Source organism: Sphaeramia orbicularis, chromosome 20, assembly GCF_902148855.1.
Source record: "Sphaeramia orbicularis chromosome 20, fSphaOr1.1, whole genome shotgun sequence".
In the NCBI taxonomy this organism is placed as follows: Eukaryota; Metazoa; Chordata; class Actinopteri; order Kurtiformes; family Apogonidae; genus Sphaeramia; species Sphaeramia orbicularis.
The window spans coordinates 33,859,135-33,886,301 of NC_043976.1; the positions used below are offsets into that span (position 1 = coordinate 33,859,135).

Here is a 27,167-nt window from a genome sequence, read left to right on the forward strand (position 1 = left end):
CAGGAGTTAATACTTGATTGCATAACTATTGTTTTTGATGACTTTTGGTCTAATATTTTTTTCCACGTCTGTATATTCAGTACATACCAACATGAAGCAATAGGATGGATAAGTTAGCTTATCTTGTTCACTTATTATCTGAACCTGCTTTATCCTCACTAAGGTCATGGGGGTCGCTGGAGCCTACCCCAGCTACTTATGGGTGAAGGTGGGGTACACCCTGGACATGCTGGAATCAAACCGAGGACTTTCTTGCTATGAGACGTGAGTGCTATCCACTGCACCACCGTGTCACCGTAGCTTAGCTTAGCTTAGCATAAAACCTGAAATAAGGGAAACGGTTATGCCATCACTGTAAAATGTAAAATACCTACAAGAACCTCTACCGATCACAAATGTTTTTTTTGTTTTTTCACTTAAGTTTTTTTGAAATTTTTTACGCATACTGTATATTTGACAAAACAACAAAAGAAGAACAAACCAACATTGCTTGAGGACATTATACATACTAGCGGCATTCTACCCGTGGTGCCATTGTACGATAGCGCCCTCCCGTGGTGCAACAGCGGCATTGTACCCGTACGCCCTCCTGTGCTGCAACATCGGGACATCGATCGGACGGACGCCGGACAAACGCCGGACACAGAAACACCCATTACACATTTACTTTATCCACTCTTTCCACCATTCTTAGCTCTGTAAACAGTCCATTTATTCCACTTTCTGTCCATTTGAGTTTCCTGTAGTCGCAGTCTGTGAGACACCCTTTCCATTGTAAATATTCCTTCAATAATTGCGATCCGCTGGTCCTGTTTCACAAATATGTTTTCATGACCAGGCTGTTTTCCAAATGACTGGAAACAGGGTTGTTCAAGGTTGTTAACTGGGTTGTTCAGTAACCCATAGCTTTGAGGCGACTGATCTATTTCAGATGTTTCAATAAAACTATTTTAGCAACAAGATGAAATACTGAAAATATATTTTTGGTGATTGATATGTAAATTAGTGCACACTTTGGAGAGCCCTTGCACAGCTCAGCTCTGCAATCTCAACGGACATATCTTGCAAATTCTGTTTTTGATACACATCAGATCTTAGAAATGAGTCCTGGTACATATAATCAGATGAAAAATATATGTGTTTGGTGCTTTGGCGATGGTAAACAGGAAGCAGAGGGGAGTTTGTCCTTCTGTATACCCTTCATCTGTGTTGAGCAGAAGCTGTTTTACCTGTTCATGTCATCCACTCCATCTGCTGCAAAGTAGAAACTCTTGACCTTAGGGTGACAGGCTTTGAAAGCACTAGAAAGACATTGAGGAAAAGAGGAGGTTATTTTTGCCGGCACGCTTTATTCATACATAAAAGCATGTAAATTGCACATGCAGAGCACAGGGTCATAAATGGAAGATAGACAAGTTTTTTTTTTTTTTTTTAAATAATGCACTCACTATTTCTTGCGACATTCACTGGCTCGATCGATCTTAAACTCTGGAAGACTGACAAAACCCTCTGCCTTCTCATCCTAAACAGAAATATATATCAAGATACAGATGTCAGGAGAGCGATAATGAGCTTACAGGAGGTTCAGTCAGCAACACAGATGCCTCTAAACAAAAATACTAAAAGTAACAAAATGCATCTGCAAATCAGTAATTTAACCCATAAAGATGCAGTGATACTTTTGTGGCAGTTCCCAAAAAAATTTTTTCCCTAGATTTCACTTTTCTAAAATGATTTATCCTTGATCCTGGGTCTTCCAAGTAAATATGCGAAAACAACAGTTGGTAAAAGACTATATAATGTTCTAACATTTGCAGCATGGAAAAAATATTCTCTTGCAGTGGGTCAGTGACAAGACTCCTTCTATCTGTGGTTGGCGTAAAATAATTTTGGAACTGATCCCCCTAGAATATTTAACCAACATCACACATAACAGTGCAGATCAGTTCTACAGAGTATGGCGCTCATTTTTGGACTATAGTGGACCAGACCCTATTAAAAGGACTGTTGTGAACTTCAGTTGTATTTATAAATATGACTCCCATACATTGTACGTCTGACCTACCACCTACTGTATCAAGCTATGTTTTTGTGTTTTATTTCTTACAGGGTGGGGAAGCAAAATGTACAATATTTTGAGGCAGGGATTGAAAGACAGTGTATGACCAATTAGTTTATTGAAAGTCATGAGAATTTATTTGCCACAAGAAAATTGACATAATAGAAAATGTTTTTTTTCTATGTGTCCTCCTTCTTTCTCAATAACTGCCTTCACACGCTTCCTGAAACTTGCGCAAGTGTTCCTCCAATATTCGGGTGACAACTTCTCCCATTCTTCTTTAATAGTATCTTCCAGACTTTCTGGTAATAGTTTTGCTCATAGTCATTCTCTTCTTTCCATTATAAACAGTCTTTATGGACACTCCAACTATTTTTGAAATCTCCTTTGGTGTGACGAGTGCATTCAGCAAATCACACACTCTTTGACGTTTGCTTTCCTGATTACTCATATGGGCAAAAGTTTGTGAAAAGGTATGGATAATAGTGTTAGGTATGATTATGACATCAATATATGTTTGGTTTCAAAACAATTGACGTAGTGCCTGCTGAGAAAAAACAACTAAATGTTCATTGTAAATTTTGCTTCCCCACCCTGTATGTAAGAGCTGTAGTGTATGTTATGTTTTGTTTTGTGTCTAGTCTTTGGAAGACACTGTTTTGTTGAATGGGAAACAAAAAAACTGCAATAAAAACAATGCAAAAAAAAAAAAAAAAAAAAAGATTTATCACCTTTTATTATAATACTATCCACTAGTAGTCAGATTAGGTTCACACTGTCTACTAAAATTATAAAGATTTCCTTTTCTTTTTTGACAGATGAGAAAAAAACATAAAAAAATCTACTTTTTTTCATCTGACAAGAAAGAAAAGGAAATCTTAATACTATCCTCTGTATTTGGTGTTTTTTTTCAATGAAAACCATGTATTTTCTTGTATTCAATTCACTGATCATGTCGATGTTCATAGAAGCTTAGATTAAAGTTGAGGATTATTATATAAGAAACAGAGAAAACTGAAGAAAAAGTTACTTTTTCAGAAAGACATCAGTAACTGAACATAAAAACAAGTGTCTCCATCCACTGTCCTTTGTCAAATTCCAGGGTCAAGGTTAAAAAAAAAAAGATCAACTTTTTTCGATCTGTCTGACAAAAAAGAAAAAGAAATCTATATAAGTTCAGTAGACAGTATGAACCTAATCGGACTATTAAGTCAATGATATTTTTGCTGAAAAAGTAACTTTTTTCAATTTTTTGATATAATAACCTTTAAATTTACTTTAGTTTTCATGAATATCTGCAAAATTCTATGCATAATCAAATATTTTAATGTGCGCTGCTTTTATTTTTATTTTTATTTTATTGTATTTCTCTCAAATTTCATGTTATTTCTTGCACTTCAAAAATTCTATGCATAATCAAATATTTTAATGTGCGCTGCAAAAAAGAAAAAGAAATCTATATAAGTTCAGTAGACAGTATGAACCTAATCGGACTATTAAGTCAATGATATTTTTGCTGAAAAAGTAACTTTTTTCAATTTTTTGATATAATAACCTTTAAATTTACTCTGAGTTTTCATGAATATCTGCATGATAAAGTGAATGAAATATAGGAAAATACATGATTTACACTGAAAAAACTTAAAATAAGCAGTACAATATTACAATGAATGGTGTTGAATCACAAACAGAGAGAAAAATCCATTCCAATCCACAAAAGTACCACTGGGTCTTTATGACTTAAATATTCCCATTACAAGATAGTATGTCACTTTTTCTTAACTTTTTTGTTATTTCTGATATAAAAACCTTTGAATTTACTCTGAGTTTTCATGAACACATACATGATCAGTGAATTAAATATAGGAAAATACATGATTTACATTGAAACAATGTAAAACACAGAGGATAATAATAAATGGTGATATATCACTTCAGAAAGGGTACATTTAGAGGAAAAAAATCATTGCTTTTTCTTATTTTTTTCTGTTTGATATAAAAAACTTTGAATTTCATGAACATACACATGGTAAGTGAATTAAATACAGGAACATACATGATTTACACTGAAAAATGCAAAATATAGAGGATAATATTTTCATAAATAGTGTCCAATCACTTAAAAAGGGTTGAATATAAAGAAAAAAAAAATCATTCACATTACAGGATAATAAGTCACTTTTTCTAAACTTATTTTTTTATTTCTGATATAAAAACCTTTGAATTTACTCTGAGGTTTCACGAACATAAACATGATCAGTGAATTAAATAGAGGAAACAACATGATTTACACTGAAACAATGTAAAACACAGAGGATAATAACAATAAATGGTGATAAATCATTTCAGAAAGAGTACATTTAGAGGAAAAAAATCATTGCTTTTTCTTATTTTTTTCTGTTTCTGATATAAAAAATTTTGTATTTCATGAACATACACATGATAAGTGAATTAAATACAGGAAAATACATGATTTACACTGAAAAATGCAAAATATAGAGGATAATATTTTCATAAATGGTGACAAATCATCTAAAAATGGTTAAATATAAAGAAAAAAATCATTATTCACATTACAGCATAAGTCACTTTTTCTAAGCTTTTTTTTTATTTCTGATATAAAAACCTTTAATAATAATAATAATAATAAACTTTATTTGTATAGCACCTTTCATACAGAAATTGTAGCCCAAAGTGCTTCACATTGATTGAAAAAATACAATATTAAAATACATTAAGATTTGATTAGAAATACAATAAAATAAAAATAAATATAAAAACAGCGCACATTAAAATATTTGATTATGCATAGAATTTTTGAAGTGCAAGAAATAAGATGAAATTTGAAATACAATAAAATAAAAAATAAAAACAGAAATACAATAAAATAAAATAAAAATAAAAACCGCACATTCCTGGTTCCTGAATTGTGACCCCGTTTTTATCTCCTTTCAAAGGCTAATGAGAATAAAAATGTTTTTAATTTAGTTTTAAATATATTCAGTGAACTGGCTTCTCTAATGTCTTTTGGAATTGTATTCCATAACTTTGGTGCATAGTCAGTAAAGGCTGCGTCCCCCATTTTCTTTGTAATATTTCTGGGAGTCGCTAGTAACCCTGCGTTTGATGACCTCAGTGTTCTAGTTTGTACATAAATGATCAGTGAGTTTGCAACGTAACTTGGTCCGGTTCCATTTAGAGCTTTATACGTGAGGAGTAGTATCTTAAAATCAATTCTGTAGGTTACCGGTAGCCAGTGCAGGGAAACCAACACTGGAGTAATGTACTCTCTCTTCTTGGTTTTGGTTAATAACCTAGCTGCAGAGTTCTGAATCAGCTGAAGTCTGTCTGTGCTGCTTTTTGGTAGACCTGTAAGGAGTGCATTACAGTAGTCCAGTCTGCTGGAGATAAAAGCATGGACCAGTTTTTCAGCATCCTTTCGATTTATAACCGGCATTACTTTGGCTATGTTTCTGAGGTGGAAGAATGACGTTTTAGTGACTTTCTTTATGTGGGACTTAAAATTTAAGTCTGACTCTATAATGACTCTCAGACTTGTCACTTCTGGTTTGATCCAGGAAGTGAGTTTGCTCATCCTACTCATCAGCATTTCCCTTTTTGCTTTTGGGCCAACAAGCAGGATTTCAGTTTTTTCCTCATTCAGTTTCAGAAAGTTCCTGCACATCCATTGATTCATTGCTGTGAGGCAGTTTGTAATGGAATGGATGGCTGTCACGTCATTGGGTTCTGCGGAGATGTATATTTGTGTGTCGTCCGCGTAGCTATGGAAGCTAACATTATGTTTTCTGATGATATCTCCAAGTGGTAGCATATATAAGGAGAATAGTAGTGGACCCAGGCAGCTCCCTTGTGGAACCCCATAGCATGTATCATGTGTGTTTGACACGTGATCTCCAAGCCTGACGTAGTACTGTCTTCCCTTAATATACGTTTTGAACCACTGTAGTACACTGTCAGACAGACCTACGAGCTTTTCTAGCCGATTAATCAGGATGTCACGATCAATTGTATCAAATGCAGCACTTAGGTCAAGGAGGACCAGGATTGAGACCTTGTTGGCATCAGAGTTGAGCCTGAGGTCACTGATTATTTTGGTGAGGGCGGTCTCAGTGCTATGACCAGCCCTGAAGCCTGATTGGAATTCCTCTAAGATGTTATTCTCTTTGAGATAGTGATTTATTTGAGCAGAGACTATCTTTTCCAGTACTTTGCCTATGAACGGGAGATTAGATATAGGACGAAAACTGGTCATAGCGTTACTGTCAAGGTTAGGTTTCTTTAGTAAGGGTTTGATAACAGCTGTTTTGAAGGCATCTGGAAAGATACCAGTATGAAGAGATTTGTTTATGATTTGGAGTAAATTTGAATTTACTTTGAATTTACTCTGAGTTTTCATGAAAATCTACATGGTCAGTGAATTAAATATAGGAAAAGACATGATTTACACTGAAACAATGTAAAACACAGAGGATAATATTACAATAAATGGTGATAAATCACTTCAGAAAGGGTACATTTAGAGGGAAAAAAGCATTGCTTTTTCTTATTTTTTTCTGTTTCTGATATAAAAAACTTTGAATTTCATGAACATACACATGGTAAGTGAATTAAATACAGGAAAATACATGATTTACACTGAAAAATGCAAAATATGGAGGACAAGATTTTCATAAATGGTGACCAATCACTCAAAAAGGGTTAAATACAAAGAAAAAAAATCATTATTCACATTACAGGATAATAAGTCACTTTTTCTTCTTTTTTTTTGTTTCTGATATAAAACCCTTTGAATTTACTCTGAGTTTTCATGAACATCTATAAAATCAGTGAATTAAACATAAGAAAACACATGATTTACACTGAAAAATGCAAAATATAGAGGATAATATTTTCATAAATGGTGACCAATCACTTAAAAATGGTTAAATATGAAGAAAAAAAATCATTATTCACATTACAGGATAATAAGTCACTTTTCCTTCTTTTTTTTGTTTCTGACATAAAACCCTTTGAATTTATTCTGAGTTTTCATGAACATACACATAATAAGTGAAATATAGAAAAATACATGATTTATAATGAAAAATGCAAAATATAGAGGATAATATTATCATAAATGGCGATAAAACACTTAAAAATGGTTAAATATAAAGAAAAAAAATCATTTGAGAGTGCCACAAATGTAGCACTGGGTCTTTACGGGTTAAATATTCACATTACAGGATAAAATGTCACTTTTTCTTCTTTTTTTTTTGTTTCTGACATAAAAACCTTTGAATTTACTCTGAGTTTTCATGAACATCTACAAGATCAGTGAATTAAATATAGGAAACGACATGATTTTCACTGAAACAATGTAAAACACAGAGGATAATAATAATAATAAATGGAGATAAAGAGTACATTTAGAGGAAAAAAATCGTTGCTTTTTCTTATTTTTTCTGTTTCTGATATAAAAAAAAACTTTGAATTTAATAAACATACACATGATAAGTGAATTAAATATAGGAAAATACATGATTTACACTGAAAAATGCAAAATACAGAGGATAATATTTTCATAAATGGTGACCAATCACTTAAAAATGGTTAAATATAAAGAAAAAAATCATTATTCACATTACAGCAAAAGTCCCTTTTTCTAAACTTTTTTTTATTTCTGATATAAAAACCTTTGAATTTACTCTGAGTTTTCATGAACATACACATGATCAGTGAATTAAATATAGGAAAAGATATGATTTTCACTGAAACAATGTAAAACACAGAGGATAATAATAATAAATGGTGATAAATCATTTCAGAAAGAGTACATTTAGAGGAAAAAATCAATGTTTTTTCTTTTTTTTTTTCTGTTTCTGATATAAAAAACTTTTAATTTACTCTGAGTTTTCATGAACATACATATAATAAGTGAATTAAATATAGAAAAATACATGATTTATAATGAAAAATGCAAAATATAGAGGATAATATTATCATAAATGGCGATAAAACACTTAAAAATGGTTAAATATAAAGAAAAAAAATCATTTGAGAACTGCCACAAATGTAGCACTGGGTCTTTACGGGTTAAATATTCACATTACAGGATAAAATGTCACTTTTTCTTCTTTTTTTTTTGTTTCTGACATAAAAACCTTTGAATTTACTCTGAGTTTTCATGAACATCTACAAGATCAGTGAATTAAATATAGGAAACGACATGATTTTCACTGAAACAATGTAAAACACAGAGGATAATAATAATAAATGGAGATAAAGGGTACATTTAGAGGAAAAAAATCGTTGCTTTTTCTTATTTTTTCTGTTTCTGATATAAAAAAAAACTTTGAATTTAATAAACATACACATGATAAGTGAATTAAATATAGGAAAATACATGATTTACACTGAAAAATGCAAAATACAGAGGATAATATTTTCATAAATGGTGACCAATCACTTAAAAATGGTTAAATATAAAGAAAAAAATCATTATTCACATTACAGCAAAAGTCCCTTTTTCTAAACTTTTTTTTATTTCTGATATAAAAACCTTTGAATTTACTCTGAGTTTTCATGAACATACACATGATCAGTGAATTAAATATAGGAAAAGATATGATTTTCACTGAAACAATGTAAAACACAGAGGATAATAATAATAAATGGTGATAAATCATTTCAGAAAGAGTACATTTAGAGGAAAAAATCAATGTTTTTTCTTTTTTTTTTTCTGTTTCTGATATAAAAATCTTTTAATTTACTCTGAGTTTTCATGAACATACATATAATAAGTGAATTAAATATAGAAAAATACATGATTTATAATGAAAAATGCAAAATATAGAGGATAATATTATCATAAATGGTGATAAAACACTTAAAAATGGTTAAATATAAAGAAAAAAAATCATTTGAGAACTGCCACAAATGTAGCACTGGGTCTTTACGGGTTAAATATTCACATTACAGGATAAAATGTCACTTTTTCTTCTTTTTTTTTTGTTTCTGACATAAAAACCTTTGAATTTACTCTGAGTTTTCATGAACATCTACAAGATCAGTGAATTAAATATAGGAAACGACATGATTTTCACTGAAACAATGTAAAACACAGAGGATAATAATAATAAATGGACATAAAGAGTACATTTAGAGGAAAAAAATCGTTGCTTTTTCTTATTTTTTCTGTTTCTGATATAAAAAAAAACTTTGAATTTAATAAACATACACATGATAAGTGAATTAAATATAGGAAAATACATGATTTACACTGAAAAATGCAAAATACAGAGGATAATATTTTCATAAATGGTGACCAATCACTTAAAAATGGTTAAATATAAAGAAAAAAATCATTATTCACATTACAGCAAAAGTCCCTTTTTCTAAACTTTTTTTTATTTCTGATATAAAAACCTTTGAATTTACTCTGAGTTTTCATGAACATACACATGATCAGTGAATTAAATATAGGAAAAGATATGATTTTCACTGAAACAATGTAAAACACAGAGGATAATAATAATAAATGGTGATAAATCATTTCAGAAAGAGTACATTTAGAGGAAAAAATCAATGTTTTTTCTTTTTTTTTTTTCTGTTTCTGATATAAAAAACTTTTAATTTACTCTGAGTTTTCATGAACATACATATTATAAGTGAATTAAATATAGAAAAATACATGATTTATAATGAAAAATGCAAAATATAGAGGATAATATTATCATAAATGGCGATAAAACACTTAAAAATGGTTAAATATAAAGAAAAAAAATCATTTGAGAACTGCCACAAATGTAGCACTGGGTCTTTACGGGTTAAATATTCACATTACAGGATAAAATGTCACTTTTTCTTCTTTTTTTTTTGTTTCTGACATAAAAACCTTTGAATTTACTCTGAGTTTTCATGAACATCTACAAGATCAGTGAATTAAATATAGGAAAATGCATGATTTACACTGAAAAAACTTTAAATAAAGAGGATAATATGACAATAAATGGTGTTAAATCACAAACAGAGAGGAAAAATCCATTTGGGAAGTGCCACAAAAGTACCACTGGGTCCAATATCCGAAATATTTTCAAAGAGAAGAACAGAAACACAGACTTACCTCTTCATTGATGTACCAGTAAAGACAGTTGTCCTTCAAAACAAACCAGTACTTCTTCCATTTCTGAGAAAAGTAACCCTTGGCATCTCTCTTTCTCCACAACCAGCCTTCACAGTCTCCTCTTCCCAGCGCTTTGCAGGAAACACGCCTCCGACTGAGAGAGGCCAAACCTCGTCCTGGAACAAAACAGTGAGAAAATGAAGTTCAGTGTTTGGAAAGCAAGAAAATTCGCCATTCAAAAGGTAGAAATACTAACACTACTTGTAAGCTCTCACTCCCTTGGCTTTTACAGCAGTCAGAATAAAAATCACTAACAAAATGCCATATCCTAACGTAGCAATAATTCTTGGCAGAAATTCAGATTCTGGGTCTGAGTGTTTGACAGAGCACTGCTGCACTGCAGTAAGGTAAGAAGCGTTGAATAAAAATCTGCCTTTCTTTCTGGAGTAAAAGCTCTGTAACATTTTTCACAGCAGGCTCCTCATTACACATTACTGAGATAACCTTGGCTCCCAGATGAGGACCAAGAATAAACTTTATTGTGCCCGATCAAACATCACATACATTTAAAGGGGACGTAAAGTTCATATTGTGTTTATTTTTTGCAGCAAATGGAAACCGCAGTGTACAGTTTATCTCTAAAGCTCAAACATGCAGCTGTTTAAAGGCTATAATGTCTCTGCAGGAAATTAACGGGATATATAATCTATTGTAGAGGAAACTATGCATACTGAAGCACAAAAATACAATTAAATAGATTTCTGTGCAACAGTTACGGAATTAAAAAGCTGATACAATCACCAATTTGGGTTTTTTTTTTTTGCTTTGGAAGAGATGTATTTTTTTCGTCTTTTCTGTTTTTGGCTGAGCTTAAACCAAAAGACTTAACAATATTTCATTACCCATTCGTTTTCGAGTGCCATTCACATAATTTAACTGTCAATAACTCTCTTTATCACTTGGATTTTAAGACTTTGGTGGTAAACAAACAAAGCCATGTCCTAGTCATGCAGATGGAGCTAAAGCTTTCAGAGTTTCTCACGATGGCAGATGGTTAAACAACTGAAAGGCTGTGGAGGAACTGGTTTCCAACATGTTTATTGTCTTCAGTGTGGTGGAAAGGGAAAAGCTCGGTCACAGGGGTAAAGAAAGTGATTAGAGGAAGTGGGAAAGTGGACAGTACACTCAAAAAAATGATCCTTGGCTCTAATAAACATGAAGTAATATTTTAAAGTAAAATGTAACTGAAATATATGAAACTTAAAGTTTATTTATCCAAAAAAGTCAAACATAATGTGAATATGCTTAGTATAAAGTGAATCTAAACAAGTAAAGTAAACTTTATTTACTAGATCACATAAAAAGGCTGAGTGTCACAGTCAAACACAGTTTATGTAAAAGTTTGCATTAACTAAAGCAAATCTGACTGAAGGTATTCAATTTATTCATATTGACTCAATATGATAGAAAAAACATTGTATTAAATTTAACTCTTTACATTAAACTTATGTAATAAAATTACATGGAAAATTTACATGTAATTAAAATACATAAAGTCAACATTTTTGGCTTAATTATTTTTTTGAGTGTAAGGGAGGAAATTATTTAACCCTTTCATGCATGAATTATGAGCACCTTAGTCAATATTTTTTTCTTGAGTGTTTTTATTCCTCTTTAGGCATGAAAAAAACAATGCAAATTATTATTATTATTATTATTATTTTATGACCCTACTTTTTGTGGAGTTACAAAAATGTCCACTCAGCTGGACACCATGCATTTAATTTTTGAAGCAAAGAAACATGTATTTAAAACTCATCATCAGAAAGTGATATACTGTGTAAAAACTATGAAATAAAAACATTTTTAATGCAGCTAATTGCTAAATCACTAATGTTTTCTCACATTTGATCATACTCTAATATTAGTTATTACTCATTTTGTGGAGATAATATCCTCGTCAGACCCAGGAAATTGACAGTTTTAGCTGTTTTACATTAAAAAATTGTCTTGATTGGAAACTGCATAGTGCAACAGTTTTTTTCAGATGCATTTTTAAAATTATTTTTATTTGTTGATTGATTTTTTAAGAATGTCACGTCACCTTGTAATAAAGCCGCATTATGTAATAAACTGACGCATTTTGTAATAAACTACCTCAATGCATTATATAGTAAATTTTTTCACATTATGTAGTAAGTTATTACAATTTGATAAATTTATTACAAAATGCACTTGACACATTTTTATGAAAAAAAAAGTAATAACATAACAGAAAAACACCATTAACCCTTTCATGCATGAATTATGAGCACCTTAGTCAATATTTTTGTCTTGAGTGTTTTTGTTCCTCTTTAGGCATGAAAAAAAACAATGCAATTGATTTTTTTTTTTAATTTTTTTTTTCTTATGAACCTATTTTTCGTGGAGTTACAAAAATGTTCACTCAGCTGGACACCATGTTGAGCCGCATTATGTAATAAATTCCCATTATGTAATAAAAGTTCAAAATGTAATAAGAATGTCACATCATCTTGTAATAAAGCCGCATTATGTAATAAGCTGACGCATTTTGTAATAAACTACCTCAATGCATTATGTAGTAAATTTTTTCGCATTATGTAGTAAGTTATTACAATTTGAGAAATTTATTACAAAATGCACTTGACACATTTTTATAAAAAAAAAAAAAAAAAAGTAATAACATTGTTCATTATGTAATAACAATCCAAATTAATATAATTTCAGAGCAATTTAGAAAAAATTAGTCACAGGAGCCACAGGTAATGTAATCAGAACTTTAACCACACAGTTTAGTTACATTTAGCACATTGTTATTATATTGCCGTGTCAGTTGTGTCTGATACCGTATCTTATGATTTTGGAAATGAACCATGTTATGACATTTTCCTGAAAATAAAAATGTGTCAAGTGCATTTTGTAATACATTTCTCAAACTGTAATAACTTACTACATAATGCGAACAAATTTACTACATAATGCACTGAAGTAGTTTATGACAAAATGCGTCAGTTTATTACATAATGCGGCTTTATTACAAGATGATGTGACATTCTTATTACATTTTGAACTTTTACGACATAATGGGAATTTATTACATAATGTGGCTCAACAGGGTCTCATTTTTATAAATTTAATTATTGACTAGATCTGATCACAAACAAAATATAACTCAGCTGAGGATCCACACCCCAAGCAGGGAAATGGATCCAGAGATTCCAGTCCACATCACTTTTATAATCCATTTAAACCAGGGGTCTCAAACATGCGGCCCGGGGGCCAAATGCGGCCCGCCAAAGGTTCCAATGCGGCCCCTGGGATGGATTTGCAAAGCGTAAAAATTCCACAGTCAAGGCTGTGGAAATCATTTTAGTTCAGGTTCCACATACAGACCAATATGATCTACAGTAAAATAATAACATAATAACCTACAAAAAATAATCACTCCATATTTTCTTCTTGGTTTGATGTGAAAAAAATATTACACTACACCTATAAATAATGACAACTTCAAATTTTTGTCTTTGTTTTAGTGCAAAAAATAACATTAAATTATGAAAATATTAACATTTACAAACCATCCTGTAACAATAAAATGTGAATAACCTGAACAAATATGAACAACCTGAAATGTCTAAAGAAAATTAAGCACAATTTTAACAATTTTCTGCCTGTTACTCAGTGTTTAGTGTCTTTGTAGATCCAATCCATAATGCACATGTAGAAATGATAAATTGAGGCATAATATTGTTAAAACTGCACTTATTTTTCTCAAGAAATTTCAGCTTTTTCAGGTTATTCATATTTTTTTTTGTTTGGACAGTTCATAAAAGTAGGTATTTTCATAATTTAATGGGGGTTTTTTGCACTAAAACAAAAACAAAAATTTGGAGTTGTCATTATTTATAGGTTATTATGTTATTATTTTACTGGTGCGGCCCACTGGAGATCAAATCAGGCTGAATGTGGCCCCTGAAAGAAAATGAGTTTGACACCCTTGTTTTAAACTGATCTCCATACTATGGGCTGAACCCCTTGTGCTTGGTGGGCTGGATCACAGAAAATGAACTGGTGTCATCTGACTCTAAAGTCAAGCAGATGTAATTCCTCAACTCAGTGCAAAACCCCATAATGATGTTTACCTCTTATCTCTTGTTGTTTACGATCGTCTGTGGGCATGCGTATTTAAAACTGTGCCTGAGGTAAAGTCCTGTGATCATAAATCTGTCAGTTTAGTATGTGACCAAGATGAGACCTATCCTAAGAAATTTACGACTGACCAGTGGAACGAAGAAAATCTAGTGACACAAAAGAATCCCGACCAATACTGACTAACGTGATTAAACCCAAGAATTCAACTAACCAAATTAAAATAATATTTCAGTTGTAAAGAGACTTTATGGACAAGCTGTATTAAAACATTCTAAAATGTACTTTTCCTTTTCCAGTAATGTGTTTCCGGTGCCAAGAAATGCTGATGAAAATGGATTTTCATCTGTAAATGTCTGGATAAAATATACCAATATGTAACAAAATTGAATTGCTCAAAGTCTGGTCTTCACTCAGGAAAATCTGTCAAACGTGCACGGTGTGTTAAAATGCAAATATGAACACTCGGCCCAGAACTAGTCCTGAAAATGCCTCTCTTCCAAAATAGTAAAAGTCGGGTGTAACTGCGCTAGCATCTATAGACAGAAAAACACCATTAACCCTTTCATGCATGAATTATGAGCACCAATATTTTTGTCTTGAGTGTTTTTGTTCCTCTTTAGGCATGAAAAAAAACAATGCAATTGATTTTTTTTTTTTTTTTTTTTTTATGAACCTATTTTTCGTGGAGTTACAAAAATGTTCACTCAGCTGGACACCATGTTGAGCCGCATTATGTAATAAATTCCCATTATGTAATAAAAGTTCAAAATGTAATAAGAATGTCACATCATCTTGTAATAAAGCCGCATTATGTAATAAACTGACGCATTTTGTAATAAACTACGTCAATGCATTATGTAGTAAATTTTTTCACATTATGTAGTAAGTTATTACAATTTGAGAAATTTATTACAAAATGCACTTGATACATTTTTATTTAAAAAAATGTAATAACATGGTTCATTATGTAATAACAATCCAAATTAATATAATTTCAGAGCAATTTAGAAGAAATCAGTCACAGGAGCTACAGGTAATATAATCAGAACCTTAACCACACAGTTTAAAGATTAATTTAGCACATTACATTTTCCTGAAAATAAAAATGCGTCAAGTGCATTTTGTAATAAATTTCGGGGGGGCCGGCCCTGGGATGAATTTGTGAAATGCAAAAATTACACTGAAGATGTTAATCATTTTAGTTCAGGATCCACATACAGACCAATTTAATCTCAAACAGGTCAGATTAGTAAAATACTATCAGAATAACCCATAAATACTCACAACTCAAAATTTTTTTCTTTGTAAACGTAAAAATTTTCATGTCATTTTACTGTATATACACTAAAACAAACCAACATTTCACAAAACATGAATAACCTCAACAAATATAAACATTTTGAAATGTCTGAAGTATAATTTTTACAATATTCTGCCTGTGATAAAATGTTTTGTGTATTTGTAGATCCACTGTGATCTGTAAGTTGTAATTTACATGTTTAAATGATAAACTGAGACATAATATTGTTATTATTATTTTTTTTTATGTTGTTCTTAACAGATTTTAATTTGTGTTTGTTTTTATGATGGTTGTATTTTGTTGTTCTTAGCCCACTTAACACCCTGTGTTATCACTAGTTTTATTTACTTATTTAATCCCTTGTTTTATGTTTGGTGTACGGCACTTTGGCCTGCTGTAAAGTTCTTAAAGTGCTTTATAAATAAAGTTGGTATGGTATGGTATGGTATGGTATGGTATGGTATGGTATGGTATGGTATGGTATGGTAAAATGGCACTTAGTTTTCTTAAGAAAAAAAAATTAAGTTGTTAATTCTAGATTTTTTTTTGGCTTAATTCAAGATTTTTTTTACTTAATAGAAGTTGGTGTTTTTTTTTTTTTGGCTTAATTAAAACATTTTTTTACTTAACTGAAGATTTTTTTTTAAACTTAATGCAAGATTTTTTTTTGGCTTAATTCAAGATTTTTGTTTACTTTATTGAACTTTTTTTTTTTTTTTGGCTTAATTGCAGATTTTTTTTTTTTTTACTTAATTAAAGATTTTTTTGGCTTAATTGAAGATTTTTTGCTAAATTTGAGATTTTTTATGCTTAATTCAAGATTTTTTTTTTTCTTAACTGAAGATTTTTAGATTTTTAGTTTTCTTAAGAAATTTCAGTTTGTTCATGTTCTTGTTTTAAAGAACAGTTGGTATATGTAAACATTTTCATCAAATAATTTTACTTTTTTTGCTCTAAAACATAGAAGAAAGTTTGGAGTTGATATTATTTATATATTATTATGTTATTATTTCACTGGTCCAGCCCACTTCAGATCAAATTTGGCTTAATGTGGCCGCTGAATGAAAATCAGTTTGACACCCCTGAACTACAGGGGTTGGACAAAATAATGGAAACACCTTAAAAAATCAACAAAATATAATTTCATATGGTGTAGGTCCACCTTTTGCGGCAATTACAGCCTCAATTCTCCGAGGTATTGATTCATACAACTTGTGAATTGTTTCCAAAGGAATTTTAAGCCATTCTTCAGTTAGAATACCCTCCAACTCTTTTAGAGACGATGGCGGTGGAAATTGACGTCTTACTTGAATCTCTAAAACTGACCATAAATGCTCAATAATGTTGAGGTCTGGGGACTGTGCCGGCCATACGAGATGCTCAACTTCATTAGAATGTTCCTCATGCCATTCTTTAACAATTCTAGCTGTATGGATTGGGACAATATCATCTTGAGGTGAAGGTGTTTCCGTTATTTTGTCCAACCCCTGTAGACCTTCAAGTAAAGTGTTACCTAAGATTCTCATAATTCATGCATGAAAGGGTTAAAAAAAAAAAAAAAACTTTATGGAAATTATTAGAAAATTGCAAAGCTGTAAAATAGCGGGCCACTAAAAGAACTGGCTCAGCTAAAGCAGCAGCTGCTCCTGCACTACATTCATTAACACAATGTCCCTTATGCAATGAATGAGTGAATAATTACTTGAATGAGTGACCATGGCTGGCAAATGTCTGGCGGTGGCAGCAGCTCCAGCCTGCACAGTGGCAAGAAATGAAACCGAACAGGCGGCTTTTACTGCTTACCTTTATTCTTCTTCCTGCTCTTTGACTGCAGAGAGGAGGACTGTTGGTATGTCTGAGAGAGGTTGGAAAGGAAAAAAAAAAAAGAGAGAGAGAGAGAGAGGGAGGGAGGCAGAGCAGGCTGTCAGGATGAATCAGTGGCCTTTGTTTGCTGCAAAGAATCCTGGGATATAAAATATGACAGATCTTAGGGAGCGAAGGAGCGGAGAGACAAGAGGAAGAGGCAGAAGACACATGGACACAAAGGAAACACTGGTCCTCTCATTATCTCATTCTCTCACACACATACGCACATGTGGGGGTATGGATGGAAAAGTCGACCTGGTGGAGGACTACAGCGACTCTCACACCTCTAAACATAGAACAAGAGAGGGAGGAAGAGGAGAGGAGGGAGCAGTGGAGCACAACAGGACGTCCAGGTGATAAAGGAAATGTGAGAAAATAGAGCTGAGGGGCCGCAGGGATGAAAGAGAAAACTTCTGTACGCAAAAAAGTGAAGGATGAAGACATTTTTTTAAGATTACGTCACAGTTCTAGACACTAATGTAACACCTTGGCCACTTATTGGAGTCCCCCTGAATTATCCTAAGTTCACCACACAGAAACTAAATGTAGAAGAAGCTTTTTTCCATTAATTTCCAAGATTTCAGGGTTTAAATCAGTGTTTTTCAACCTTGGGGTCGCCTAGAATTCAAATGAGGTCACCTGAAATTTCTAGTAATTTTTTTTTTAATTACTAATAAAAAACATATGTTGAGTTGACAAAGACAATCCCAATACATAAGACATGACAAACTGTGAGTCTGAAACTGAAGCACTGTGGTTCTGTTTATCTGTCAAATGTTCATTGTGGTCAGTTTCAGATGCTGCAGCTCTTTTATAATTCATAGTTTGAGTTCTTGTTTGTTCAGTATTAATTGTCAGCCTTGTAAATCCAAGCTGGACTGACTGTACATATCCTGACCAAAGAAAATCAAATTCTCACTTTGTGCAGTAATCTACACCTGGCTTTTCTGCCTCCGTCCATAATAATATACATTATATAGATTAATGTCATCTAAAATTAATGTTTATTTGCAACATAGTGCAGCTAACTATTACATGATCAAAAACAAATTAATTTTAGTAAAAAAAAAAGTCTCAGTTTTGAATGTCTGGGGTCGCCAGAAATTTGTGATGTTAAACTGGGGTCACGAACCAAAAAAGGTTGGGAACAACTGGTCTGAATTCACATTTTATGGTAATAATTCATCAAGACTTGTCTAAAATGTTATAAATATACAGGGTGGGGAAGCAAAATTTACAATGAACATTTAGTTGTTTTTTCTCAGCAGGCACTACGTCAGTTGTTTTGAAACCAAACATATATTGATGTCATAATCATACCTAACACTATTATCCATACCTTTTCACAAACTTTTGCCCATATGAGTAATCAGGAAAGCAAACGTCAAAGAGTGTGTGATTTGCTGAATGCACTCGTCACACCAAAGGAGATTTCAAAAATAGTTGGAGTGTCCATAAAGACTGTTTAGAATGGAAAGAAGAGAATGACTATGAGCAAAACTATTACGAGAAAGTCTGGAAGATACTATTAAAGAAGAATGGGAGAAGTTGTCACCCGAATATTTGAGGAACACTTGCGCAAGTTTCAGGAAGCGTGTGAAGGCAGTTATTGAGAAAGAAGGAGGACACATAGAATAAAAACATTTTCTATTATGTCCATTTTCTTGTGGCAAATAAATTCTCATGACTTTCAATAAACTAATTGGTCATACACTGTCTTTCAATCCCTGCCTCAAAATATTGTAAATTTTGCTTCCTCACCCTGTATATATAAAAATGTCAATTTGTGAGAGATTATGTGTTGCTAAAATGAATGTTGATGAATAAAACAAGTGAATCTGGCATCACAGAATATTGTTTTGTTTTGTTTTTTTTGATTTTATATTCATATAGATTTATGGCTTGTGACAAAAAACTGCAGAATGTATTGCGGAGAGCTTTTAACCCAAAGTCCATGAGGGTACAGTCTAACCAAAAAATGCATTTAAAAAGTTATCTTATTACTTATTTTATATAGTTATATAGTTATATATTATAGTATAGTATAGTATAGTATCCATACAGTTATGACAGTGTTTATTATATAGTTCCATAGATCTTCTAGTTCAGTTATCTGTGCATCAACTGCATCCACGTCTCCCCCTACTTCCCTCATCTCCCCCTCTCCCCCAGTCTTTCTCTATCTCTATCACTCTCTCTTTTTCTCCTCCTTTACTCTCTCTCTTTAACCCCAGCTGGTCCTGTCAGTCGTCCATCCTCCACAGTCTGGGTCTGCTCCAGGTTTCTGTTGTTAAAGGTAGTTTTTCCTTCCACTGTCACCAGTCACTAATGTTTGCTCCTGGAGGATTCTGTTGGGTTTCTGTAAATTGGCTTAGAGCACAGGTGTCAAACATGCGGCCCGGGGGCCAAATCCGGCCCACCAAAGGGTCCAGTCTGGCCCTTGGGATGAATTTGTGAAATGCAAAAATTACACTAAGAAATTAACAATCCTTTTAGTTCAGGTTCCACATTCAGACCAATTCAATCTCAAGTGGGCAGGACCAGTAAAATACTATCATAATAACATATAAATAATGACAATTCCAAATTTTTCTCTTTGTAAATGTAAATATTTGCATGTATTTACACCAAAACAAAGTATAATTTTGCAAAAAATGTGAATAACCTGGACAAATATGACCAACCTGAAAAGCCTTAAGAGTTTTTTTTTTTTAATTATTTTATTTGAACAAGATTCTGCCTGTTATTAAATGTTTTGTGTGTTTGTGGATCCATTGTGATCTGTAAGTTATAATGTACATGTGTAAATGATAAACTGAGGCAGAATATTGTTAAAATGACACTTATTTTTTCAGTTTGTTCATGTTATTCGCATCTTTTGAAAGGATAGTTTGTCGATGTAAACCTTTTCATAATGTAAATGTACTTTTTTCGCTGGAGAAAAGTTTAGAGTTGACATTATTTATATATTATTATGTTATTGTTTTACTGGTTCGGCCCACTGCAGATCAAATTTAGCTGAATGTGGCCCCTGAACTCAAATGAGTTTGACACCCCTGGCCTAGAGTCTGGTTTGGACCAACTCTATATGTAAAGTGTCATGAGATAACTTTTGTTATGATTTGGCGCTATATAAATAAAATTTGATTTGAAAAGTAGTACCCACACATGGGAACGAAACTCATTTTCTAGCCACTTTTCATGGTTCACCTTATGGCCTCATGTGTTCGCATTTGCTGAGATATTGGACTTCTCTCGACAGGTCAGATGGGGCAACAGACCAGCTCTGATGTCACAAAATTACACATGTCAGATCCTGGAGCTCGGCCACTCACAGCCCCACGCTCAGCAAGACAGATGACACGGGCCTGCCCACACCCACTGACACGCCATCTGCCGTCACAGCGTCCACGCACACTAAATACACACACACGCAAACACATTTAATTTCCAAAGAAACGCTGTCAAAGATGCACGAGGTCACCGCCGGCCAAAGCTCCGTGGATGGGCATTCGGGCAGATGTCATGGGTGTGACGGGGGGGTAATAACGACTCAGCATTTGTTCAGATCACTTCACTGCAGCATTTTTTGCACTTAAATATGAGGATGCTGTGGTTTTTTTTCTAAACATAGGAGTCCTGATCTGTAGATTTAGCATTAAATTATTGAAGAGAGGAACCAGATTTTCAGCTCTTAGACATATTTGATGTTTTGAGGAGGCTATATAGACAAAAGTATTGGGACACATTGAATTCAGGTGTTTCTTTTCAAACAGGGTCTGGAAAACAAAATAGTAATGACAAATGTTATAATATAGTGATAAATATCATATTGGTTTTTAATATTGATGTTAATATCTCAAATCAAATGCCTCAGAGATGGTTTTTACATAATTTCTCTCAATTTTGATTTTTTATTTTTTTTTAATCCATGACCATGATATTAAATGCTCTGCCTCTAAATTTCTAATATATTTTTCCTGCTCTCACTGTAAATAATACGTTTCTACCACAACGAACCATCTACTTTCTTCACATATCACTCTGGAAGAAAAATCTTCCGTTAAACTTTAAGGAAATATTGTTGTTTATATCTCAAATCAAATAACTCAGAGATGGTTTTTACTTAATTTCTCTCAATTCAGATTTTGTTTTGTGTTTTTTTTTTTTTTTTATCCATGGCTATGATTTTTAATGTTCTGCCTCTAAATTTCTAAAATATTTTACATTATATAAAAGTATTGGGACACATTGAATTCAGGTGTTTCTTTTCTCTTTATCATCTAGCCCCCACATACCTCTGCGACCTCCTCCAAGAATACAGCCCCTCCCGCGCCCTCCGCTCAACAAGCTAGTGGACTGTTAACCATCCCGACATCACGCCTCAGTACATAAGACAGTCAGACTCCATCCCAACATTCAAATCTAAACTCAAAACCCATCTGTTCAAACTGGCATATTCACTCTGACTGGACGCTGTGTACTACATGTGTTTTTTAGGGTGATGTTTTGTTTTAATTATGTTTGATGTTGCTATTTTATGCTTTTTATTGTCTGAACTTGGGTGATTTAAAAGGCACCACCAAATAAAACATATTATTATTTTATTTATTAGCAGGGGTCTGGGCTACAAAACAATAATGACAAATGTCATAAAATACACTGCAAACAAAATGTTAAGGATATTAAATTTTTTTTTTTTTGGTAATGTTTTTTTTTTTTGTCATTTTTGCCATTTGTAAATAAAACTGTCTGGTCATTAAAAAATGACCAGTGAGAAACATGAAACATGAAATTTAGAGGTAGAACATTAAAAATCATGGTAATGGATTAAAAAAAAAAAAAAAATCTAAATTGAGAGAAATTAAGTAAAAACCATCTCTGAGGCATTTTGATTTGAGAGATAAACATCAATATTTCCTTAAGTTTGAAGGGAGATTTTTCTTCCTAAGTGAGATGTAAAGAAAGTAGATGGTTAGTTGTGGTAGAAACTTATTATTTACCGTCAGAACAGGAAAAATATTTTAGAAATTTAGAGGTAGAACATTTAAAATCATGGTCAAGTATAAAAAAAACAAAACAAACAAAACTGAATCAAAACTGAGATAAATTAAGTAAAAACCATTTTTGAGGCATTTGGTATGAGATATAAACATCAATATTAAAAACCAATATGATATTTATCACTGTCTTATAACATTTGTCATTATTGTTTTGTACCCCAGAGCCCTGTTAGAAAACAAACACCTGAATTAAAAGCGTCCCAATACTTTTGTCCACATAATGTAAGTACATTTTGAAACATGCCTCTCATGTAGAGTTTTGATGTACGTCATAAACCGATCATACAGTTTATTTTAATCCTTCAAATACCAATATGCTTAGTCCTATGCCGCAGTTCTTACAATCCAGATCATGTGTCAGGGTGTCGGATGGTCCAATTTAAAGCTGTTCTGCCGCTATGATCATATCAAATGACTGAGGGAAGAGAATCTCCCACTCTGTTACATAATCCATACGTACAGGGATCAGTCCCTCCAGTGTGGGCCGAATTTAATCATTTTTTATCTGTTGACTTTGAGTTTCTGAACCTAAGGAGAAACATCAGCCAATGAGATTTTCTGCAAAGGTTCCAGCATATGTGTTGTTTATACTTTACACCAAAAATGGAGGATTAACAGGCGCTATTCAGACTGTTAGATCATTTCAGTTTTTTTGGCAGATGCAGATTGCGTCAAGATTGCTTTCAAAAAGTCTGGACCAAAAAAACTACATGCAATCCAGTTTTATAAATCATATCCAGAGTACATTTTAGGTGGCTTAAATCTCCTGGTCTACAAAGCATTGAATGGCCTTGGACCCGAATACATCCTAAGGAACCAAATATGGTAACTTCACTGAGCTTGATTTTCTACATACAGGGTTCCTACAAGTTAAATTTCAGACTTTTTAAAACCTTTTTAAGAGTACTTACAGAAGATTTAAATGCCTATTTTATGGCCATACTGGCAAAAATTTGAGTCCTAGAATTTAGGAAAATTTATTTACTTACTTCAACGCTTTGATTCCCACTGTTCTAAGTCGTTTCTCACTGGGACCTGCAAAGTTAGTGATAACCGGTCCCTAATTTCAATATAAATTGTCAGGTTGTAACTGAGTAGACTAATGTTACTTTCTTACCAGTTTGGATATTTAACAGACACATTTAACCCTTTCATGCACACTGGTCACTACAGTGGACCGCTATTCTACAGCTGTTCTCTTGTATATTCATGGATTTTGTTGTTCTTTTTTTTTTTTTTTTTTTTTTTACACATATCTTTATTAAAGTTTTAAGACACTACATATCTTTTCTGACATGAATTGGTAACATTATGTAGATCTCTCCTGAGCATAAACCCCCAGAATCACAAGCCCTCCCCATAGTTTTCACACAATTTTTTCAGTAAATATATGTTTCTGTGCATCAAAAATTAAACGTGTGGTGTCCAGCTGAGTGGACATTTTTGCAACTTCATGAAAAATAGGTTCATGAGAATCTTTTTTTTTCATTATTATTTTTTTTAATGTATTTTTAAAAAAATTTTTAATTATTTTTATTATTATTTTTTAAAAATTATTTTTCAGAAGAAAATTTTCAATCGCATTGTTTTTTTCATGCCTAAAGAGGAATAAAAACACTCAGGAAAAAATTTTGATTAAGGTTCTCATAATTCGTGCATGAAAGGGTTAAACACATTTATGATGGTATATGGCAACATAACTTAAGACCTACCATACCAAATTCAATACATTTTAACCACATTTTTAAGATAATAACCCATAAAGACCCAAACATCCACCATCTACTAAAATCATCTACTGATATGAACTGTTGAATCCCTGTTGATTCACTAATTCGTGTAAATAATTGGTGTAAAATGCAATTTTCATGGTCATCAGATATGATCCATTTGGACGTTCAGAGGCTCTGTAATGAACGTGGAAACAGTCATCTTCTACAACGCTGATTCACCAGTAAAACCCATGGAGTTGGATCAATACCAGTGGATGGACACACAGGGTTTATGTTCAACTAATGATAGATTTTGCTGAAAAAGTCACTTTTTTTTTCAGTTTTCTCTAGTTCTGATATAATTACCCTCAACTTAACTCTAAGCTTTTATGAACATCTACGTGGTCAGTAAATTAAATGGAGGAAAATACCTGATTTCACTGAAAATATAGAAAATAGTATTACAATAAATGGTGATAAATCACTTAAGGATGGGTAAATGTGGAGAAGAATTCATTTGGGTACTGCCACAAATGTCACACTGGGTTCTTATGGGGTAAGTGCAGATTTGTAAATTCAAGACTTTTAAGATTTTTTAAGACCCCGTGGGAACCCTGTACATAATAATAATTTAAAAAAAAAAAAGTCACAAAAGTAATACATTCTTGTTAGGTCCTCCAATAAGCACACTAAGGTTTAAAATTTGAATTTCAGAGTGTTTCTGTGAGTGCCCTAAAAAGGTCTTTTGCATCACTCAAGGTGACACACAACGTCAATGCCGGTGTAATGGAAGAGCTCAGCAGATTCCATGCTGCGACTGCTATTAGAGTGTTATGGAGAAAAACAGCATGTGCATGAACTTTGAAATAAATTATCTGCTGCCACTTTGATGGAGGATTTTATACAAGGAATGACAGAAAAAACATGAAACTATGAAGTACCAGAGTAACGTGTGCAGATACATGCAAACACAATCTGATCAATTGCAAATAACACTGGTCTACAACTAAAGTACTTCCATGATAAAAGTTGTGAAATTTCAACATGTGTGAGTCACTAGTCACTTTTCCATTGGACATATACGCAAAACTTTACTGGTATTTACTAAATGTCGAAAAAACAAGTGCATAATTTCAGTTTTTTCATTAAATCACAAATGCGATGATTTGTTTATTTATTATCGTGAGATGACACAAGAAGTCGTTCCATAAACATGGCGACATACGTAAATATCATGTTGATTTACAGATATATTCATTATTATTACATATTACCCCTCTATCCCATAATAAATTTTAAAAAAGATTATTCCTGGTGTGTCTACACATACCGTGCCATGTTTTTTTTAAAACTCTTCTTCTTCTTCTTCACTTGATGTAACATCCGTCAATGTCTGTTTTTTGTTTTTTGTTTTTTTTGTTTTTTTAATTTACGTGACTCTAGTTGTGAAAAAGGTCTTTCCATTGTAGTTTTGCATGATATACTATTTGCTTTACACCCGAAAAACCTCCTCTTGTTTAGGTGAAATTCTCATTTTTCCATTTGGTAAAATTTTAATTGCAAGTTATGTTCGCACAATTTGAGGATCAATGGAAAAGCGACTACTGATAAAGAAAAATCAAGTCGTAAATGCCGGTTGGCTGAAGTTTCCAAGATACAGTCTTGGGTCAAAAATGTGAAATTCGACAATCAACAAGAAAATTGGTTTTACTTCAAAGGAATATTTGTCTCAGAGCTAACAATTCTACTTCAAAACACTGTCTGTAAATGACAATACATTCACTTTACAGGTTCTATCTAGTGGAAGAGTTATACATTTACTGTATAAATGCACATAAACCAATATATATGTAATAACACTTTATCATATACCTTGAATACATCAGCAAACCAGCACTTTTGTCATTTGTTTTCCAATTCATCTTATTAAAATATGCAACATTTAGCACATTTAATCTCTGAGGCAGATAATTAAAAAATAAATAAATAAATAAATAAATTGCAGACCAACTGAGATGTGAGAGAAATCTGATTTGCCCATAGGCTGACCATAGCTTCCTGTTAGTCAAAACAAGGTCAATATGTTAATGTCTGAAATTTCTCACCCAAATACAGTATGTACACTACATTTTTCTCATGATAAAACTGTAAAAATGTTTAAAAAAAAAACAAAAACAAAAACAAAAAAAAAAGTAACATACGTGATAAACTGAGGCTGCATCTCTCGGTGGAGAATCCCTTTGATTTGTCTGGAGAACATAGTGGGAGGGGCTTTGGCTGTGATGGCTCCGCCTCTTGGCACGTTTGGCTGTGTCATTGGACCGTTTGCCTGGACGGGCTGTGTGGGAGGAGTACTCGTCACAGGGGGTCCTCTCGTCCCCACCAGACAGTCCAACGTAGCGCATGAGTGACGCTTCTGTAGAACAAATTGAAATGCATTAAAACCAAGCAAAATGTTGTAAAAGTGAAAATGCATTATACGTGCAAACTTTTACCACGACGGGTTAACTAGCGTGGATTTCGAAACTTTTCTAAATAGATTTTCATAGGCCCACGTTCTTCATCTGCAACTCAGCGCCGATGCTTTTCTCGTGATGTTTATTCAGGCTGACGTTTTCTCGGTTAATTAAAGAATCAATTAAAAAAATAAGGCGATGTAAAAAGGTCAAGCCACTCAAAGTTCTACTACAATTAGAACAGTGGGGTTTGAGAGATTAAATTAGAGTTACAGATTTGACCTTTAATCAGATTCGATTATTTTCTGCACCACCTATGTTGGGAAAAAAAAAAAAGTCCAAGGCTTGTACTTTTGGAAATACTTGGTTTTCTGACCTTCCAACATGATGGATGGAAGTTTGGCGTCTTAAACGAC

General features: G+C 32.7%; 1 protein-coding gene across 2 annotated transcripts in view; it reads right to left on the bottom strand.

The window, feature by feature from the left end:
* cnksr2a (connector enhancer of kinase suppressor of Ras 2a) overlaps positions 1 to 27,167 on the bottom strand; it is a 151,408-nt gene that overhangs the window by 20,614 nt on the left and 103,627 nt on the right. For both annotated transcript variants that reach the window (XM_030123454.1, XM_030123453.1), the window contains exons 13-17: positions 26,497 to 26,711; positions 17,458 to 17,509; positions 10,182 to 10,357; positions 1,449 to 1,522; positions 1,230 to 1,301 (exon numbers count right to left, since the gene is read on the bottom strand). In XM_030123454.1, the coding sequence (XP_029979314.1) occupies positions 1,230 to 1,301; positions 1,449 to 1,522; positions 10,182 to 10,357; positions 17,458 to 17,509; positions 26,497 to 26,711 (589 nt within the window). The remainder of the gene's footprint in view (positions 1 to 1,229; positions 1,302 to 1,448; positions 1,523 to 10,181; positions 10,358 to 17,457; positions 17,510 to 26,496; positions 26,712 to 27,167) is intronic.